The sequence below is a fragment of the Oryx dammah genome, unplaced genomic scaffold (genome assembly GCF_014754425.2).
Source record: "Oryx dammah isolate SB20612 unplaced genomic scaffold, SCBI_Odam_1.1 HiC_scaffold_29, whole genome shotgun sequence".
Classification (NCBI taxonomy): domain Eukaryota; kingdom Metazoa; phylum Chordata; class Mammalia; order Artiodactyla; family Bovidae; genus Oryx; species Oryx dammah.
In genome coordinates, this window is record NW_024070213.1 from 77,586,171 (window position 1) to 77,608,505 (window position 22,335).

The 22,335-nt window shown below is 36.0% G+C and overlaps 1 protein-coding gene across 4 annotated transcripts in view; it reads left to right on the forward strand.

Moving 5' to 3' along the window:
• CNTN1 (contactin 1) overlaps nt 1–22,335 on the forward strand; it is a 422,969-nt gene that overhangs the window by 290,616 nt on the left and 110,018 nt on the right. For all 4 annotated transcript variants that reach the window (XM_040233499.1, XM_040233501.1, XM_040233502.1 and 1 more), the window contains exon 15: nt 6,581–6,701. In XM_040233499.1, the coding sequence (XP_040089433.1) occupies nt 6,581–6,701 (121 nt within the window). The remainder of the gene's footprint in view (nt 1–6,580; nt 6,702–22,335) is intronic.

Sequence of the window (22,335 nt, forward strand, 5' to 3'; positions counted from 1 at the left end):
AGCAATTTCATTAAAAGAAGATTATTAGGTATATAGCATTCAAGTATTTTACAAAGGGTTATGGTTCCACAATTTTTAAAAATTATTTTTGCCCTCATTTTTTTATTATAAGGTTGAATTTTTAAAAAATTAATTTTTGAAGTGTTTTATTTTTGTTAATTCCAATCTAATCACATAGCTCATTGAAACAGCCAGAGTTTAACAACAGGATTATCTTTTATTAGATATGTGAAGCAACCAAAGTAGTGAGTTCACATAATAAAAGCATATAATAGAGCTAAGTGCTTTTCACTTCATGCAAACATTATTGTTTCTCAAATATAGCTATTATCTTGTGTCATAATAGTGTTAAACTGTTTTATTTAGTATCTTTTCATTACTGAATATTTAGTGTCAAAATTCAGTCTATTAAGGATGTAAAAATACATCAGTCTGTCATAAATATATAGTGACTGATTATTTTTATTAGTAAAAATAGTTACTTTATAGTTACTTTACATTATTTTTTCTCACTAGAATTTTCTTGAAAAATACATGCCAGTTAGCCTCTATGATGGCTCAAGAAAAACTCTTCTATTATTACCTTCCCCATATACACAATTTTACTCTGTATTTACTTCAAATATTTTTAAAGAGTTATAAATAATAAAATAATATTTATTTACTTCCTCTCTTACTTGAATTCTACTTAGTAGGAATATGAGGAGTTGATTATGAGGAATTGGCCAGCTACAAAGTTGGGCAAGTTCCCAAGACAATCTTCGATTCTGAAACCAACTACAAGTTCCAAGAGTTGCCAAAACTACCCTCAGCTTTGATTTTCTAGAATTCCCTGAAAGCTATTATGCTTATGATTATAATTATTACCTGAATGCTGCTGCTACTGTTTAGTCACTAAGTTGTGTCCGACTGTTTAATCACTAAATTGTGTCCGACTCTTTGCTACCCCGTGGAATAACATACAGATTAAAATCAGCCAAGGGAAGAAGTGCATGGGGTAGAGTCCATAAGATGTACCAAACACAGAGCTTCCATTGTTCTCTCCCCATGGAATCAAGATGCGTTACTATATCACTTTGGTGTGTGGCAGTATGCACAGAGTATTGCCAACCAGGGAGTCTTTCTTGAGCTTTGATGTCCAGAGATTTAGATGGGGCTTAATCATATGGCATTGACTGACTGCCCAAATATAATAGTTAATCTCAATCTCTAGGTTGATGGTTACTACATGACTCAAAGCTGCTACTTGGAGAAGGAAATGGCAACCCATTCCAGTGCTCTTGCCTGGATAAAATCCCATGCAGAGGAGCCTGGTAGGCTGCAGTCCTTGGGGTTGCTAAGAGTTGGACACCACTGAGCATCTTCACTTTCACTTTTCACTTTCATGCATTGGAGAAGGAAATGGCAACCCACTCCAGTGATCTTGCCTGGAGACTCCCAGGGACAGGGGAGCCTGGTGGGCTGCCATCTTTAGGGTTGCACAGAGTCGGACATGGCTGAAGTGACTTAGCAGCAGCAGCAGCAGCAAAGCTGCTACTAGAAGTCACAATATTCATCTTTTGGGCATGGCCAGCCCCTACTCTAAAATTACACAGTTGCAGCTAATGGCCACCCTAAACCACATGATTAGAATTGTTTAGTATGACCCAAGATAACCAGGCAAAGAAAGATACTAAAGATTACCTTCCAGAAGCTGAGGCAAAGGCAAACCTCTCTTTGTAAATTTGTGATTTGCATTACAAATTTGGAATCTGTAAAGGCTTAATTATATTTTTTTTGGTAGGCTTAATTCTTTACAACAGATGTTGTCGTTGTTGTCTAATTCTTAAGTTGTCTGACTCTTTAGACCCCATGTACTACAGCCTGCAAGACTCCTCTGTCCACCAGATTTTCCAGGCAAGAATATGGAATGGGTTGCCATTTCCTTCTCCAAGGGATCTTCCAGACTCAGGAATTGAACCCATGTCTCCTGCAATATAGGCAAATTCTTTACCACTGTACCACCAGGGAAGCCCCTACCACAGATACAGGTGGTTGTATAACTTAGAGGTGTCCATTTTCTTATATGTCAACTGCATTCTTTCCTCTATAAATTTACATATTATTCCTAAAATGTTTATATTTACTCATGAAATTAGTTTACAAATAATTTGAAATATAATATTAATTGACAGTTGATCTGATGAATATGGACAGCAACAGTTGTTCTTAACTCAGCTATTTTACCTTATAATGTGATCATTATCTTACCTGAAAAATCACAAGATTACTAAAATAATTTATTAAAAACATTGTAGATAATAATTCTTTTAATTCATTTATGCAATATTTATTGGCTGAATTCCTCTTGTATGTCAGATATCACAATATGTAATTTGTATATAATAATAAATAAGTCCTAAATTCTTTCTCAAAGAATTACAATCTAGTAGAAGAAATTAAAAGCTAAACAATTAGAGTCAGTTCAGTTCAGTTCAGTTGCTCAGTCATGTCCGGTTCTTTTCGACCCCATGAATCGCAGCCCGCCAGGCCTCTCTGTCCATCACCATCTCCCGGAGTTCATTCAGACTCACGTCCATTGAGTCAGTGATGCCATCCAGCCATCTCATCCTCGGTCGTCCCCTTCTCCTCCTGCCCCCAATCCCTCCCAGCATCAGTCTTTTTCAATGAGTCAACTCTTCACATGAGGTGGCCAAAGTCCTGGAGTTTCAGCTTCAGCATCATTCGTTCCAAAGAAATCCCAGGGCTGATCTCCTTCAGAATGGACTGGTTGGCTCTCCTTGCAATTAGAGTAGAAAGGAATAGTTACAATGAAAATATACAAGGGACAACTCCTTAACTGGGACTTTGGATTCCAGAATAGAAAGGAGCAGCTAACAACTTGAAGCTAACCAAGTGATGGAAGTGGGAAATGAGAGAATTCAGGCAATGGAAACGATATGTAAACAAAGGTCTGTAGAAAAGAGAACACATAGTAAAGTGTAAGTTACTGGGGTGCAGGAAGTGGGAAAGGAAGTAGCAAGAATGTGTACTTCATCCTGACACCAAAATAAGTCTCATCATGTGCTTACAAAATGCGGCAATTGTGATGCTAAGTCACTTCAGTCGTGTCCGACTCTGCGACCCCATAGACCGCAGCCCACCAGGCTTCCCCGTCCCTGGGATTCTCCAGGCAAGAACACTGGAGTGGGTTGCCATTTCCTTCTCCAATGCATGAAAGTGAAAGTGAAGTCGCTCAGTTGTATCCGACTCTTAGCGACCCCATGGACTGCAGCTTACCACGCTCCTGAATTTGCTATCCTAACTCTGCTGCTGCTGCTGCTAAGTAGCTTCAGTCGTGTCCGACTCTGTGCGACCCCATAGACCGCAGCCCACCAGGCTCCCCCGTCCCCGGGATTCTCCAGGCAAGAACACTGGAGTGGGTTGCCATTTTGGCTTGTAGCTAAAAAGTAAGTACATATTATCTCAAGATCTGATGTCAGAAGTCTTAATAAGCATGTCGACTTGTCCATTCAGATGATGTACTTTTGGTCGTATGTTCCTGGCACTGCTGTGCTGGTCCTAGAGATACAGCACATACAGCTGTATGTGAGTAACACAGGGATACAAAGCTGAATAAAATAAGAAAGGTTTTTCCTTCAGGGAAACCAACTTTAATCATAATTGTATAAATATTTTACTGAAATGAGATATATAATTTCACATTAAGTAAATTGTGCTATGGCAAAACATAACAACAGAAAGTAGAAAGACTGCCTTAGGGAAATGACTTGAACTGATTCTGGTGGGGGAGGGTAAATGTTATTTTGGTGAAGGTGGGGAGAGGGTAGGATATAAGGGGACCAAATCCAGGAGAGGAAACACTTTGGAGAACAAGAGATAAGAGATAACAAGATATATTAAACCCTAAAAAGGGAATGTTCTGGAAAGCAGAGTGTAAGTGAAATAGTGGCACTTGGTGAGCTGGAATATTGGACAGAATTTAGAGAATGGATCCAGGTTGACCATCATAACACTTACAGCTTTTATTCCAAGAAGGGGAATATTTTTAAAGGTTTTTTGTTTGTTTTTATAGAAAGGGATAATTTGATCATATTTGCATTTTTAAAAGGTCACTGTGGGTGCCAAGTGGAGAAGAGAATAAATGGGGCTGGGGTGGAGGTCATGACCAAATAGGATATAGTAGTTCAGTGACAGATATTAGTAGCTTGGACAAAGGCAGAGGAATGGTGATGAAGAGAAAGGGATAAATTCAATAATTCATATGATGGAATTGAAACTGAAGAAGAGAACGGGTTGAGAGTTTTCTCAAAATTTCTGGAAAATGTGCTCTCACAGATGACAAGAAAAGTTGAGTTTGGGGGGACAGAAGGTCAATCATGCAAAATGAGTTTAAGAAGCAGGGACCAGCTTGAAATGGATGGAGGAGTAAGAGGTAAATAAATGGCAAAAGCTAAAAACAGAAAGTCGGGTTTTGATAATTAGGTATGGTCAGGATGCAAGCAATCACACAAGAATTAAGCAGCTTAACATAAGGAAAGAAGAATAGTTGATTGTTTCTAGAGGAAACAAGAAAGAGCAGTGAAAGGTAAGCTATGGGACTGGGAACAAACACCAACAAGATGGCAAGGAACTGGGAGAAGTAAAGGTCACTGAGAAATCCTTAATTAATGACCTATAGGACTTTTAAGAATAGGAATATATATTGGATGATAATTGCTCTACTTTATGGGATACAACCAATTCCTTGAACTTCAACTCTCCTGTAAACCTACTATACTAGGGGAAACATTGTGTTAATAGGTTTCAAGGCAAAATAGAGAAAGGGCTGGTCCAAGGCTCCTTAGTATGGCAAATAAATAAATAAATAAATAAATGGACAAGAGAACGGAGGCAAAGAAACCCCCTACCTTAGGAATGCACAGAAATCTTGAAATCTGGATTTTTACCCAATTTAGACCTCAAGAGGCAGGAAGATCTACAACTAACATGAAATTGTATTATCTCTAGCTGTGTTTTTACTGAAACTGGCTAAGAGCAAGTAATAAGATGTGTGGCCACTGACCAGATATTTATATGGAGATAGCACTATTCTGTTACAATCAATTGAATCAATCTGTTCAGATTAACTAAATTCTTAATTAATCTTATTAATCAAGCAAAGATTGCAACCCACATACTTTCTAAGACCAGCAGGAAATTTAATATGTAAAGCGCCCACTGGCAGAACCAATGGTAAAGCAGAGCATTCATTACACATACAGTCATTAAATAATCAAAATTTAAAATTAGCAAGTATGTCATATAAAAGAAACAATGCCTTCATGAAAAACTGACTTAACCATTAGTTTTTCATCCTTTTATCTATCTGGATATCTATGATCACAATAGTAAATCAATATTTTGGATTCGTGGGAAAACCAAATATCTGTTTAAAAATTGAATTTTCCATATTTGTCTTTTAAGAGGATATTTGGAGATAATGAGCATGGACTATGTTATGCTCCTCCTAACCAAAAAAAAAAGTTAACTATAGTTAAATTACTTGGATGCTCTGTCTCACTTTTATCTTTAATAAAATGTACAAGTTAGGACTCATCTCATAGAACTGTCCACAGAAGAGAATGGAATGAGAAAAGCTGTACAGAGGAGACTTTTGATAAATATTAGCTATTTTTAGAAACTGCATTGAAATGGTACTTTGTCATTCACAAGCAAAATTCCTTTAAGTCTTTTTCAAAAAATATATGTTAAACACTATTCTAAGCACTGAGCATAGAGCAGTGAACGAGACAAAAATCCTTCCCCACATGGAGCTTATATTTTGGCCCAAATGGAACATGTTAGTAGAATTGTCCATTTTAACATTTTCTACACACTTTCATTATCATTGTAAAATGGACTGTGACACATCTTGAAATTAATAATTCTTCGTAGCCAAAGAGCATGTATGTATCCTCATTGATATTCAACATCAAGTTTCATCCTGTGGGTTTTCTCAGAAGGACCTCTGATTATAAGAATAATAGGATGCTAAAGACTTTTATGAAGGAGATCAGCCCTGGGATTTCTTTGGAAGGAATGATGCTAAAGCTGAAACTCCAGTACTTTGGCCACCTCATGCAAAGAGTTGACTCATTGGAAAAGACTGTGATGCTGGGAGGAATTGGGGGCAGGAGGAGAAGGGGACGACAGAGGATGAGATGGCTGGATGGCATCACTGACTCGATGGACGTGAGTCTGAGTGAACTTCGGGAGTTGATGATGGACAGAGAGGCCTGGCGTGCTGCGATTCATGGGGTCTCAAAGAGTCAGACACGACTGAGCGACTGAACTGAACTGAACTGAAAGACATTAGAGCTAAAATGGACCTTAAGTAATTCACTCTATTTTCCACTTCAGATGCTGAAGACCAGAGGTTTAAGTAACATAAGAACACACTGTCAGCACATCCAAAAGAGATGCCTTTTAATGAAAATAGTTTCATTTTTTTTAGGGGAAAATGTGCCTCTCATATACAAAATACCACTTAATTGGTGAAAAAGTTACTGATTTGAATGACTGCTGTTTTTGCCGACAGCTGGATTCCAATGGGGAGCTGCTCATCCGAAATGCCCAGCTGAAACACGCTGGGAGGTACACGTGCACTGCTCAGACAATTGTAGACAATTCTTCAGCCTCTGCTGACCTTGTTGTGCGAGGTAAGAGTTTCGACATTTTAGAATCATAAAACCAAAGCTATTTGACTTGCATAAATATGTACAATTTTCTGGTAACTCTGGTACGAATTTTATATATTTAGAGTCTCGATCTTTGAGAACAGCTCTTCACCCATGCCTCAGACTGATCTATGCCAGACAAGTAGTAAACAAAACTGATTTTGTTTGTTTTACTAACTACATATCTTCTAGAAACTTATACCACATACCTCCTACTAAATGTTTGTGCTTTTAAACTAGTACTTACCAGAAGTTCTCAGTTTCTGCTAATACTTTTTGTGTTTGAACAGCATGTTTCCTTTTTTAATCTTTTATGGAAAAAAAATACTGATGATGTTTATTATAACCTCAATTGTTTTTTTTAATTAATTAATTTATTTTAATTGGAAGCTAATTACTTTACAATATTGTAGTGGTTTTTGCCATACATTGACATGAATCAGCCATGGGTGTACATGTGTCTCTCATCCTGAACCCTCTTCCAAGCTCCCTCCCCATCCCATCCCTCAAAGTCATCCCAGTGCACCATCCCTGAGCACCCTGTCTCATGCATTGAACCTGGGCTGTTTCACATATGATAATATACATGTTTCAATGCTATTCTGTCAAATCATCCCACCCTTGCCTTCTCCCACAGAGTCCAAAAGACTGTTCTTTACATCCGTGTCTCTTCTGCTGTCTCGCATATAGGGTCATCGTTACCATCTTTCTAAATTCCATATATATGCGTTAGTATACTGTATTGGTGTTTTTCTTCTGACTTACTTCACTCTGTATAATATATAACCTCAATTGTTAACACATTTGCCACTATCATCTTAGAATAAAAAATGATTTTACAGGTATCATGTTTCTATTTGTTGCTGATTTTCAAACCTGTGCTTTTGTTCTTATAAATGATTGAGAATGTGCTTGAATATATGTTTATTGAAAATCCCACCACTTTGCTACTGATCTCTGCTGTATAGCTGTGAGGCCAGCTCAAAACATGCCTCACTTTATTTAAAATCATTCATTTGCTCTTCACTCACTGTCTAAAGAATGAAGACCATTCTTTTTAGCTAAGCACCTGAGAAGTTCCATACTGTGTGGTGACCTCAGCCTGTTTAGCTTTAATCTCTCACCATTCCTGCTGACCAACTAGTCCACAGAAATATCCTAAGATTTTTACCTCTGTTCCTTGGTTCACAACATTCCTTCCACATCCTGTTTTCATTGCTTGTTTCCCAAGTCTTATCCATCCTTCAAGGTGAGGTGAAAGTTGCTCAGTCGTGTCTGACTCTTTGCGACCCCATGGACTATATATACAGTCTATGAAATTCTCCAGGCCAGAATACTGGAGTGGGTAGCATTTCCCTTCTCCAGGGGATCTTCCCAACCCAGGGATTGAACCCAGGTCTCCCATATTGCAAGCGGATTCTTTACCAGCTGAGCCACAAGGGAAGCCCTCCATCCTTCAAAGATTGGCTCAAAAGTACAAAACTCATAAGTCATTTTTTGATGTCCCAAATATTAGCCCTCTTTTCTAAACTCTGTAACAAGAACTATTTTCTCTAATGAGTTTTATAGCAATTTGTACATATGAGTTATCTCCTCTACTATGTTGTGAAATTCACATATGCATTTTTATTATTAATAATATTTAGTGAGCTGCAGAATTATATTTCATAGCTTCATAGTTCTCTTTTTCCTTCTGTCTCAATGGCATGTTAAAATTTTTATTTTTTTACACTTTTCATACTAAAATATTTATTGACCATTTTTATTGTACTTTTCATCCATTTTTGCATAATCAGATAAATTATTAGTAAATGAGATGATACAAATGGTTTGTAATATTACCCATACTAAATCCAGATCAAAAATATAATTTCACTCAATCTCATACATGTCTTGCATTTTCCTCTAGAGCAAAGGTAGTATGGAGTCCCCCAGTCTCACTCAGAAAATATTGAAAACACTTATTTCAGTTAAATATATTCTTCAGTAGAGTATTAGAAGTCTAGCTGAAATTTCTTCATCCAAATAAACCTAGGTATTTATTACACACAACCCTTATTGAAAATTAATTAAACTCTGAGGCTACAAAATGTTAAATAAACTTCCTATAAGTTCAATATTTCCATTAAGAGTATTTTGTTTTCTTGGACATCTTCTGAGAGTTATCTGGGAGAGGAATTATTCACTGTTTTTAGTAGTCAGACCACTTGCTGCTAAGCCACTTCCAAGAATAGCCAATGTTTGCATTTAATTGACTTTGTTTGCATGTTAAATGATTACTATTAGCATTGCAATAGGTATGCTAAGTCACTTCCCTTGTGTCCAACTCTTTGTGACCCTATGGACTGCAGCCTGCCACTGCACTGCAGTCTGCACTCTGTCCATGGGATTTTCCAGGCAAGTATACTGGAGTGGGTTGCCAGGCCCTCCTCTGGGGATTCTTCCTGACCCAGGGATCAAACTTGTGTCTCTTGAAATTGGCAGGCAAGTTCTTTACCACTAGCACCACCTGGGAAGCCCTATCACAATTGGGGTTATATTATAATGTATGTACATCAGTGTCTTCATATAACTTAGATGTTGTTGTTTAGTCACTAAGTCGTGCCATACTCTTTGCAGCTCCATGGATGGTAGCCCACCAGGCCCCTCTGTCCATGGGATTTCCCAGACAAAAATACTAGAGTGGGTTGCCATTTCCTTCTCCAGGGCATCTTTCTAACCCAGAGATCGAACCTCTGTCTCCTGAATTGACAGGCATATTCTTTATAGATGAGCCATCAACATTGCAGTAAACTCCTGGTATGCAGAGAGAAGGATAAGTTTTGCAGATATAGTCGAAGAATATTAATAATCTTGACCACTCATACTAAGTAATTAATAATCATCATAGTGTGTATTTTCTATGAAAGTAAAAACCAGTATAAAAATGTATAGCAGTTATTATGTGAAAATATAAGTTTTTACTTCTAAAGCCTTTTAGCTCTAAGAAAAATAACTTAAAACAATGGAAACTGAGTTCCTGCACTGTAACAGAATGTTAAAAAATCTATAGCCTGGTGGGTTACAGTCCATGGGTTGCAAAGAGTCAGACACGACTGAGTGACCAAGCACAGCACAGCACAGATAAAAAGTATTTCTTCAGTTCAGTTCAGTTGCTCAGTCGTGTCTGACTCTTTGCTACCCCATGAATCGCAGCACGCCAGGCCTCCCTGTCCATCACCAACTCCCGGAATTCACTCAAACTCACATCCATTGAGTCAGTGATGCCATCCAGCCATCTCATCCTCTGTCGTCCCCTTCTCCTCCTGCCCCCAATCCCTCCCACCATCAGAGCCTTTTTCAATGAGTCATCTCTTCGCATGAGGTGGCCAAAGTACTGGAGTTTCAGCTTTAGCATCATTCCTTCCAAAGAAATCCCAGGGCTGATCTCCTTTAGAATGGACTGGTTGGATCTCCTTGCAGTCCAAGGGACTCTCAAGAGTCTTCTCCAACACCACAGTTCAAAAGCATCAATTCTTTGGTGCTCAGCTTTCTTCACAGTCTTAGCACTGATAAAAGTCTAAGCTATAATCATTCTCCAAATTCTATTATTAATAATATAAGATATTCATTTTGCATCAATAAAAATTTTAAATTCAAATAGATGCATTTCTGCATAGCTTGTGTCAAAAATATATATAAAGTAAACCTTCAGATATGATTTATATATTTATATCATGGAATATAGAATTAAGGTTTTCCTTATTTCTTAAAATAATGATGAGTAATGACATAGTATGACTTTAGTAATATTGTTTACCCACCTCATTATGTTTTTTTATTTAGTCTAGGAAATCATAACCTGGAATTCATGGATAGGCTTCAAGTGGCCTATGGATCTCCTGAAGTTAAATGGAAAATTCAATGAGTATCTAGATTGTCCTGAGAAGAGAATTTATCACTTTCATTAAATTTCCATAGCCAGCAAAGACCCAAAAGGCCACTTTTAGCTAAAAGACCAAGGAATTTAATCTATTATTCTTTTTACCCCATTTAGACCAAGATTCTCAAAAAAACAAAACAAGGGATTATTTTTCACTTCATGCTAATAAAAAACTAATGAATTTTATGTAGTGAGGTCTAATAGCACATTTAGATTATAAATTGCTTTCAATCAGTTTTCTCTCAACTTTTCAAGAATATATCTGTCTATAAATATATTAACCATGCTATATATTAGACAATATATAAGAGCTTGCTAAATCTGAGGTAAGTTAATGCTCAACAGCTTAGATGATAAAGAATCTGCCAGCAAAGCAGGAGACCCTGGTTTGATCGCTTGGTCAGGAAGATCCCTTAGAGAAGGGACTGACTACCCACTCCAGCATTTTGCCTGAGGAATTCCATGGACAGAAGAGCTTGGTGGGCTACAGTCCATGGGGTCTCTGAGTTGGACACAACCAAGTGACTAATGTACACACACAGTACTAATTCACACTCAGATATCAGTGATCTGAAGTTTCTAAAATTATGAAAATGTCAGTGCTGTGAGAGGGACAGTGAACAGATTAGAGGGGAAGGTAATTTCCTCTTATGATCACTGAGGAAAAAATATTGACAATATATCCATCTTAGTACATAAACTATTATGCCTTATCAGAAGACTTAAACAAAAGTAGAAATATTCAGGGATAATTTGGACAATGTGGATCTTTTAGCCTATGTTCTCTTGCAGTAAATGAATACATAGTGAAAATTTTGTATTCCCCTTATATATATTCTGTGTGTGTGTGTGTGTGTGTGTGTGTGTGTGTGTGGTGTGTATTTGCAAGCTTGGATGGATGGTTGTGCAGTTAAAGCCTGATGAAAGTAATTTGAATAAGAGTTAAAAATGTATTGTAAGCTTGTGCCTTTCAGCATCATTTTTAAATTGAGTTTAGAATGGACGCAGTGAATTAGTTAAATATGAATGTTTCTAAATATAAAACTGAAATTAAATATAGAAGAACACATAGCTGAAGGAAAATATAACATTAGATCTGCTTTTGTAGGACTTTTTTACCCAGAGATAACTCACTTCCCCACTTATCCATTCAATGTTTGGTAGAACTGAGAAATAAAGAAGACAATAGCAATTGTTGTCAACTGAAAACAATTTATAGAAAATGGACCAATAATCAAATATAAGCCATTGTCATTTTGTAGCAGTCATAAATGTTTACATGTAAAAACCTGTAGAACTTCAATTGCTTTACCCACTAGTTAAGTCCACAGATGCTCAAGGAAAAGAGACCATAAAAGTGACACACCTTGCCTATTTCTCCAGTTATACAAACAATTTCAAGTTATGAGTTAGTACTGGCCATGTAATTTTCACCTTTGATGTCCCAAACTGCCTTTTATACTAGTTCTATCCTTTCACTTTGGAAATATTTCTCTTAGTATTTCTATAGTGTAGACATTATTCTTGTAAAAGCAACCTTTATTTAAACAATGTTGTCCTGGAAGCCCAATATATAGAATTCAAGCTGCCCTGATTGAAAGAAATGAAAAAAAAATTTTTTTTGGTGAAATGTTTATTCACTGTTCCAAAAACTCACTAGAAACACAAAACATTTTAGATAAGTCAATAAACATCCTTCATCACAGCCCAGGCAAATGTAAAGGAATACCATCTCTGAAATAGTGAGCATTCAACACAGACCTTTAGGATTCCAACAAATTTAGATAAATCAAATATTGAACTATGTAAAAAATGACAAGCCATAAAAATGAATCAGGGAGGATTAAAAACAAAACAATAAAGTCTAGAGTCTATCAGGTACTCTAATCATCAGAATAAGAATTAAAATTATCATGCCCAAATCTTTAGACAAATAAGAGAGGAAATGATAAATATGAGTTGGAAATAAGATACTATGAAATGAAGCAGTTTGGGGGGAAAAAGAACTACAAACAATAAACAATCATTGGAAATTTAAAATAAATCATTAGATGGGTTAAATAACAATTACAGACAAATTAAGAAAAGATTAGGGACAGCATTCATAGCCGTTTTCTTCATGACAGTCCAACACTGGAAACAAATGCTCTTAAACACAAGAGTGGTTAAACAAACTGTGGTATACTAGTACTGTGGAATACTATTCAGCAATAAGAATAATAATCTATTAATGTGTGCCATTTGGATATATCTCAAGTGAATGCTGCACGGAAAGCCGCCAATTTGCATACTCTATGATTCCATTTATTTAGCAATTTTGAAATGCAAATTATAGAGATGGAGACTAGATTATCAGTTGTTATGACTTAAAGAGATTAAAAGAAGGGGAGTGGTTGTAGCCATAAAAATGTAGTGCAGGGAATCCTTATAATGAGATTGTTCTGTATCTTAACTGTGGTCATAGTCACTGAAGTCTACACATGTGATAAAGCTAAAAGTTTCTTAGAAATAGACAAGCACACAGACACACAAACTAGTGAAATCTGTACTATAAGTTTGATGGATAGTATCAATGTCAATTTTCTGGTTGTGCTAACATATTTAGTTAGGCAAACTGCTGTGGTGAGTAAATGAATGAAGGATATTCAGGACCTTCCTTCATTAATATTCACAATTGCATGTGAATGTATTATTTCTCCAAAAATTTTTAACAAAAAAAATCAATAAACATAAAACACACTGAAAATATAAAGAAAATATGTACATGTTTTCTCTTTTTTCAAAAATAGCATAATATTACTAGGAAGCGTAGATCACAGCATACCCAGAAGTCATGTTTGAACAAGTGGCAGCTACTAAACAGCCTTCTGAGGAAGCTGATCCAAGCCTGGGAAGGACCAAGTAGGGCTGTAGCTTTGGGACCAGGGTTGAATTACCAAAGGCAGTAGCGGGGAATGTGTTGCCTGCTTCTTTACCCAGAACCCTCCTTCACTCTTCTCCCCTATGCGTTACTGTATTCTTTTCAAATAAGTATTGGATATATTTTTAAAGAATGTTGTTATGGAGGGCATCAAATTATACCATTCCAGAGTAGCCAAATGTTTAAACCTGGCCTGAGTTGGCAAGTCTCTTTTATTAATAAAACCACACAATGCTTGTGATAAAGTGGTCTTTAAATGGTTTTCAGAAATTATTGTTCTAGAGAATTCATGGAAAATGGTTTGAAAGTCATATTGTTTTGTTTATAGAATGGATAAAGAACATTAGAAATGTGTTTCAGAAAGATAATAAGATCCTCCTTTCCTCCAGTTTATCCTGTGCAAACCAAATAGAAGTCTCAATAACTGATTGAAAAAACACTTATGAATATTTGGCTAGAAGTCAAGGAAGGGAGCTCTGATGTAAGGACAGGAATGTTATGGGAATGGAAGAAGGCGGTTCAGGTGGTGAGAAAAGAGTTAACTCCAGCTGGTTTTCTCTCACCCTCATACAATTTTAGCACAACTGAACTTTAAGCACTAAATCACACCAAGGAAGATAATCAGCTTCAAAAACTCGAAAGTTAATCAAGAACCACTCAACCTATGTATCAACAGTAAGTAAAAAAATAGATACAAAATAAGATGAAATATTCCCCAGCTAGAGCTAATATAAAATGATATGATAAAAATATAATATAAAAATGAAGATAACTTTTATAAGAGATTGTAATACCATCCTTGGTATTATGACATTTAAAGTAATTTGTAGATAATTTTAGTGAATTATTTTTCTATTAGAGCACACACTGACCTCAATTTAAAATAATATTGTATTAGTGAAAGGGGCAATTTCAGAATAAAACTTTAAAACACAGGTATGTATGAGATAGCCAAGGGGATTTAGAACTCAAACAAATTGTTTAATAGCTAAAAGACCTTTATAGTCTAAAATTATTTTTAGTTAAATAAACAAAAAAACAGCTGTTTTTAGGCTTATATAAGAAACCAAATCAAGATGATTGATACAAATTTCCATTTTGTTATTGTTTTTGTAATAAAGGTTGTACTTAATAGGTACCATAAAAGTGTAATTCAGGTTGCTTCATCAAGTAAGTTTTGGTGCACATCAATAGCCCTGTTGTTTTTAGCAAAAAATGTTTCTAGAGGACTTAATGCTTTTCAGTTAAAAGAAAAAAGTGTCATTTATAAGGAAAGGTTTCTCAGGATTCATCTGACAGCACTTTTGGGCACATTTATGTAGCTTGCCAAATTTAAATTCTCTTTTATGAGTGAACTTTTGGACAATATTCAAAAATGGACCATAATATTAGGCCACAAAAGCAAGAAATTAGACTTTGACATCTGTGTTTTACTACTTTCTGTGGCATTTCTGCTGTATTATAAATATCCTTGGTACTGCTACCAACTGTTAGCACCCTCCTGACACCTGGCTGAACATAATGTTTGTCACTAAAATTGAAAAAATAGAAAGTGTAGTCCTGATTATTCTTTTCATATCTGCTCCCCCATTTTTATATCTTAAATACCATATTAAACAACATTTCTTAATACAAGGCTGAGATTAAAAAACAAACAAAAAATAAAAAGACTTTGATTCTCTGAAACTTTTAGTCTGATTCTCAATACTAACCTATGCTATGTGAAATTTGGAAATGTTTTGGAAAAAGAATAACTGAAGTTAAAGTGGATAATACAAAACTATGCAAACTATTGAATCCCCAAGTGAAGTTTGTATTGTTATATTAGAAGCTTACATGCATGGTTTTATGTAGATTTTTATTTAGACAAGAATATTATGTGTGTGCATATTTCTACTTTATTTATAATGCCAAAATACAGTTGCAGAATTGAAATGGATGTAAGTAAGATGTCATCTTTATTTGATGTAATCCCCTGAAGTTTTTATTACTTGGCCTAATGACACGGTTACCAGATTCTTTCTTAAAGAGGTCATTTTGGTTGATGACTAGCTCACTTTTAAATTCTGTGTTGGTTAAGTTAAGCTAATATGGTCAAATAAATAACCTGATGGAAGCTGGCAATATAATTTTTAGTCTGAATAATACTGCCATATTTTAAACAATCATAATAGTTGGCTAAGTCTTTTCTACAGAAAATGCCCTTGGGTATTTATTATTTCCAGATGTTCTGTTAGCAGAGTGCACATCCAAAGCACACTCTCTTTGCTATCCAGACAAACTTAATTTTGAACCATTTACTTGGAGATGTTGTTCCAGATTCATTAGTACTATTTCTTAAAAAAATATGAAATAAACATTTTCTTTGTCTGAGATAAAAGGGTTCTAATGGCCCTGTTATTAGAAAATCATGCACTAAAATTGCATTTTTTTCCCTTCTAACTTCTTCAGAGTAGCTACATGAAATACCTGCATTTATCTTAAAGCTGGAATATACAATTTCAAATCTAGAATTAGTCCTAGAGGTCATGTAGACAGTTCCCATCTCTTTTTACTACAAAGTTTAGATTTCGAGAGAGGCTTGCCTTGAATTACCCATGTATTTTGTGACAATTATCTTGGAACTTCAATTCAATTTTCTGATAACAGATGTCTTTCAAATAGTAGGAATAAATAAACTCTATAGTTAATTTCTAAAACTTTTGTACCTAAGGCTTTAAAACTTTAATACTTTAATACTCTAAAATGTTCAATAGTTAATTTGGTATAATAGCCAGAAGACGACCAAGTCTGTTGTAAAATTGCTGCTACGAAAGTTACTGATTGCAGTTCTGCTCTGCTCACTTTCCCATTATTGTTCAGCACATGCTAATAAATAGTGGTTGGGGTTTTAAACATCAAGGGAAAAATAAAGCCAGAGACATTTATTTTAAAAGGTTGAAGTACCTCCTCTTGGGTTATTTAATGTATTTGTATGGTTAACTCAGGAACCTTGGCTATTTGTGAAAGCAAAAGGACAATGAGACTGCTGTCATGTTAACAGTTAGTGGAACTCTTGGTGTTTAATCAGGATTTAGACTTCTGCAGTATCTGGCATAAATATTCAGACTGAGTTCAAGAATTCCAATATTCAAATTATCAAATAACCGAATGTGGATTTGTGTTCAAAATTATTATCTAAGTATGGCATGCCTTAATTAATTCAAAAGGACTTTTACATTAATTAATAACTATAAAATTAGGAAGGACAGATTAAAAAGTTTCATGTGATATACACACAAAGTTAGACAGACATAAAATTATGCATGCACCTTACCACCCTTCACCCTCTAACACACTCACTGTTAGTGAAGACATCCAGAAAAGAGATTCACTTATATAGGCAGAAAGATGTGTCCAGATCATCATCGCCAAATCAAAGAGAATAGTTGAGGTAGTTTTTCAAGTATTTGGGTCAGAAAAACACACATTTATTTCAGATTCTTGGATAATTGCCTTTGCTTTCCACTTACTTTGGCCAAGAAAATTTGCCACAGAGACAGACTAAAGATTCCATCTCATCAGTCCTTGTAGGCTGAGACAGTAAAATGGCCCTCCCCGCCCACACTGGTTGCAATAACGACTGACCGGGCGCCATTCAGAGGCATCCTGACCCCACTTGGCTCTATACCACAGTAATACATCTATGAATAGTGAAGATTGCCCAGAAATTAAGCTTTCTCATTTTTATTGAGAATCAACTAATTCACAAGCTACTAAGCGCCAGTTCTCCATAACTGTCAAATGCTAAAGCTGAAATGCATATTTGTTTATAATAAATGCAGAATTTAGAAGTAGCTTGATTGTTTCAAAGCTAGAACTTACAGTAGTTCTATTTATAAAAGCTCTAGTAAAAATAGCAGCTTTCCTAATTACTGCTAAAGTTACAAAGTACAGTAATAATTTGAAATTGTATTTTTCAAAGTCAATTCAATGTATATTGACATAAATTCAAGGAAATGTTCAATTATATCAATGAAGTATGTAGTTCTTTCAGACTGAGATATGATATTTTAAACTTTACGATGGATCTTGGAAGTGATTTAGTTTAACCCTTCATTTTACAACTTCAAAAATCAAAACATAACAATATGAGGGTTATAAACTGGTAGATGACACTATGGAGAATGCACTGATATAAATTTAATTACTTTTTTTTCCTCACTGAAGTACAGTGAGAGAAGTTTCATTGCAGGATTTCTTCTTTTCTTCAATTAATTGTTCTCTTTGTCTAATAAGCTAACTGGTCATGTTTTGGCAAACTGGAATTTATTCTTTGCTACAGTGGGTTTATATCCATGGCTCCCTTAAAAAACAATCAACAAACTTGCTTCTCCTCACTCTGATTCCAGAAGAGAAAGCAGGAAAGCTTTATAGAACTTAATAGCCTGACATGTTGTTAAACATTTCATTTCACTGGTCCATAATGATCTTAATACATTAATGTATATTTACCACACAGTAATCCAAATTAAACTGACAATTATGTCAAATTACAAGAGGGATACAGATAATCAGTGATATACACAAGACTTTATGAGCATGCTGCTGCTGCTGCTAAGTCACTTCAGTTGTGTCTGACTCTGTCTGACCCCATTGACGACAGCCCACCAGGCTCCCCCATCCCTGGGATTCTCCAGGCAAGAATACTGGAGTGGGTTACCATTTCCTTCTCCAATGCATGAAAGTGAAAAGTGAAAGTGAAGTCGCTCAGTCGTATCCGACTCAGCGACCCCATGGACTGCAGCCTACCAGGCTCCTCCGTCCACGGGATTTTCCAGGCAAGAGTACTGGAGTGGGGTGCCATTGCCTTCTCCCTTATGAGCATGAATAAATGGCAATTGGCTCATATTTAAAAAATTAATTTTAATTTACATTGGCAAAATATATATTTATAGCTCCAATCTTTATGCTGTGAAAGATAAATATTTTAATATAAAATTAAAAGATCTGTTATTACATAATTTAATGTATCAGTCAGCTCACTTCAGTCACTCAGTCGTGTCCGACTCTTTGTGACCCCATGAATCGCAGCACGCCAGGCCTCCCTGTCCATTACCAACTCCCGGAGTTCACTCAAGCTAACGTCCATTGAGTCGGGGATACCATCCAGCCATCTCATCCTCTGTTATCCCTTTCTCCTCCTGCCCCCAATCCCTTCCAGCATCACAGTCTTTTCCAATGAGTCAACTCTTCTCATGAGGTGGCCAAAGTATTGGAGTTTCAGCTTTAGCATCATTCCTTCCAAAGAACACCCAGAACTGATCTCCTTTAGAATGGACTGGTTGGATCTCCTTGCAGTCCAAGGGACTCTCAAGAGTCTTCTCCAACACCACAGTTCAAAAGCACCAATTCTTCAGCACTCAGCTTTCTTCGCAGTCCAACTCTCACATCCATACATGACCACAGGAAAAACCATAGCCTTGACTAGATGGACTTTTGTTGGCAAAGTAATGGCTCTGCTTTTGAATATGCTATCTAGGTTGGTCATAACTTTCCTTCCAAGGAGTAAGCATCTTTTAATTTCATCTCTGCAGTCAACATTTGCAGTGATTTTGGAGCCCCCCAAAATAAAGTCTGACACTATTTCTACATCTATTTGCCATGAAGTGATGGGACCAGATGCCATGATCTTTGTTTTCTGAATGTTGAGCTTTAACTCAACTTTTTCACTCTCCTCTTTCACTTTCATCAAAAGGCTCTTTAGTTCCTCTTCACTTTCTGCCATAAGGGTGGTGTCACCTGCATATCTGAGGTTATTGATATTTCTCACGGCAATCCTGATTCCAGCTTGTTCTTCTTCCAGCCCTGCATTTCTCATCATATATTCTGCATAAAAGTTAAACAGCAGGGTGACAATATACGCCTTGACGTACTCCTTTTGCTATTTGAAACCAGTCTGTTGTTCCATGTCCTGTTCTAACTGTTGCTTCCTGACCTGCATATAGGTTTCTCAAGAGGCGGGTCAGGTGGTCTGGTATTCCCATCTCTTTCAGAATTTTCCACAGTTTATTGTGATCCACACAGTCAAAGGCTTTGGCATAGTCAATAAAGCAGAAGTAGATGTTTTTCTGGAACTCTCTTGCTTTTTTGATGATCCAGCAGATGTTGGCAATTTGATCTTTGGTTCCTCTGCTTTTTCTAAAACCAGCTTGAACATCTGGAAGTTCATGGTTCACATATTGCTGAAGCCTGGCTTGGAGAATTTTGAGCATTATTTTACTAGCATGTGAAATGAGTGCAATTATGAGGTAGTTTGAGCATTCTTTGGCATTGCCTTTCTTTGGGATTGGAATGAAAACTGACCTCTTCCAGTCCTGTGGCCACTGCTGAGTTTTCCAAATTTGCTGGCATATTGAGTGCAGGACTTTCACAGCATCCTCTTTCAGGATTTGAAATAGCTCAACTGGAATTCCATCATCTCCACTAGCTTTGTTTGTAGTGATGCTTTCTAAGGCCCACTTGACTTCATATTCCAGGATGTCTGGCTCTAGATGAGTGATCACACTATTGTGATTATCTTGGTCATGAAGATCTTTTTTGTACAGTTCTTCTGTATATTCTTGCCACCTCTTCTTAATATCTTCTGCTTCTGTTAGGTCCATACCATTTCTGTCCTTTATCGAGCCCATCTTTGCATGAAATGTTCCCTTGGTATCTCTAATTGTTTAATATATGACAAAGCATATACTATATATAATAATAAAATACATATTGCAAGTATACATTTATTATATTATTCAAGGATATATAGTATTTACTAGAGATTTACTTTTACCAGGCACTATTTTAAGAGATGGATGGATACTGTTATCTCCATTTTACCCATGAGGAAATTGAGTCCCAGAGAGGCTAAGTTACTTGCCTAAGGTTATTCATCTACTAAGTAGAAAGATAAGATTTGAATATAGGGAGTCCCGCTTCACATATAATGTCCAGTTCATTGCTGCAAAGCAATGTAATTAAGCACTAATTCAAATATATTCAGAGATAAAGTAATCAATGTGAAAAGTTAAAATGTAGGCCTTTTTTTGATAAGAAATGTTAATTTTATAGAAAAGTTACTGATGCAAATTTTGCAATTTTAGCCCATAATGTATTTATGATAAGTCTGATGACAAAAGAAAGCTATAATATTTTTTTCCTCTATTAACATTATAAATTATAATTACAATAGTGAAAAGAGTAAATAAATCAAAATAGATAGTTTTAAACTTGATTTTTACAATGTGTTTTTTGGCCTTAAAAATAGTTCATTCAAAGTGTTTAAATGTTTTAGATTAAAATGTATGTGTCTACAGAACTTTCATATAAATTTTTCAGGTCATCCTCACAAAACTGCTGCATGTCAAAAGTGCAAGGACTTATCTTTCTCACTTTTCTTTAATATTTATCTTCCTCAGATATAAAATCAGATCAGATAATTTTTATTGTGCCTCCTTTTTTACTGTTGATATATGGTTTGTTTTATCAAATTCGTTAAATTGTCCACCCAAACACCCTGAGGCATTGATAACTAGAAGTTAATTTATAGAGTAAACTTTTAAGTTACTTGAAATTAGAATTTCTTAATATCTTGTGTTCTTGGTTAATTTTATTTAAAAAAGAATAAAAAATACCTGAGCTTCATTATTGAAAAAATAATCAACAGAATACTCAATGACATATAATTCTTTTTAAGCAAAACAATTTTTTTGGTATGATTTTTGTGAAATCTGCCATTTTGAGTCTCAGAAATGTGCAATATATTTCCTCATGGTACCTTTTGCAGACTGGCTTCCTGCCACCCCCATCTTCATCCCACCAGCCAACCTCACTAACCTGGGCGTTTGACCGGGTCACAGAATTTTTTACACCTAAGCAAAAGAAAATGAAGGAAATCAGAGAAAACCTTTACCCTCTAAACCTGTGGTCAGTTTAAGAAGCTGCCGAGAGGGGATTTTTGTCCTTTTGAATTCCTATTACATAGCTCATCTGACTACCATCATCACTGGGGTTAAGTGAGATAGACTCAAAGAGAAGGGCAGAGATGTTGAAAGGGTAATCCAGCCTACTATGAATCTCCATTGGTATTCTAAAAAGCCAGCTATTTCATGGTTTACACCTTCCCTATTTCCTCCTTAAAGGTGACTACATGATTCAGTCCTTGTGTGCTAGACCTCCCATACATGTATTTAAATCTGGCTTAGGATATCTCATTAGATTAGTACGATGGGAAGCTCTCTCCGCCAAACACTTTTGCATTATAATGTTTAACTCACCGATAACGCTCATGAGTGAATGCAGATTCTGGAATAAATCCAAAAGACTTTTTTATTTTCCAAAAAAGTAAATGTCATTTTGATTTCTAATTGTCCAGTGCTAGTAATAGTCATTCTGTGGACATGGGGTGAGGTGAGGAACTTGGTTGGGGTCCATGTGCATTTCTCAGGACAATGCTGAAACACCAACCCCTTTAGCTGAAAGTACATTGGGATGAAGGTAAGCAAGAGCTAGCAAAAGGATGTACTTGAATCTGCTTCATTTTTACAAAACAAAATGTACAAAATTATGAATTTTCAATATTCTTAGCAGCAAATAATGTGTGACCCACTAGAATGTAGGCATGTACGGAGTAGTCTGGACTCTGTCACACTGAGGAATATACTCCTGAGCATCAGCTCACTACATTCTTCAGGGCCTCAACAGCCAGTGTTTGAGCCCCCTGCACATCTCTGAGAATTTCTTCAGAGGCA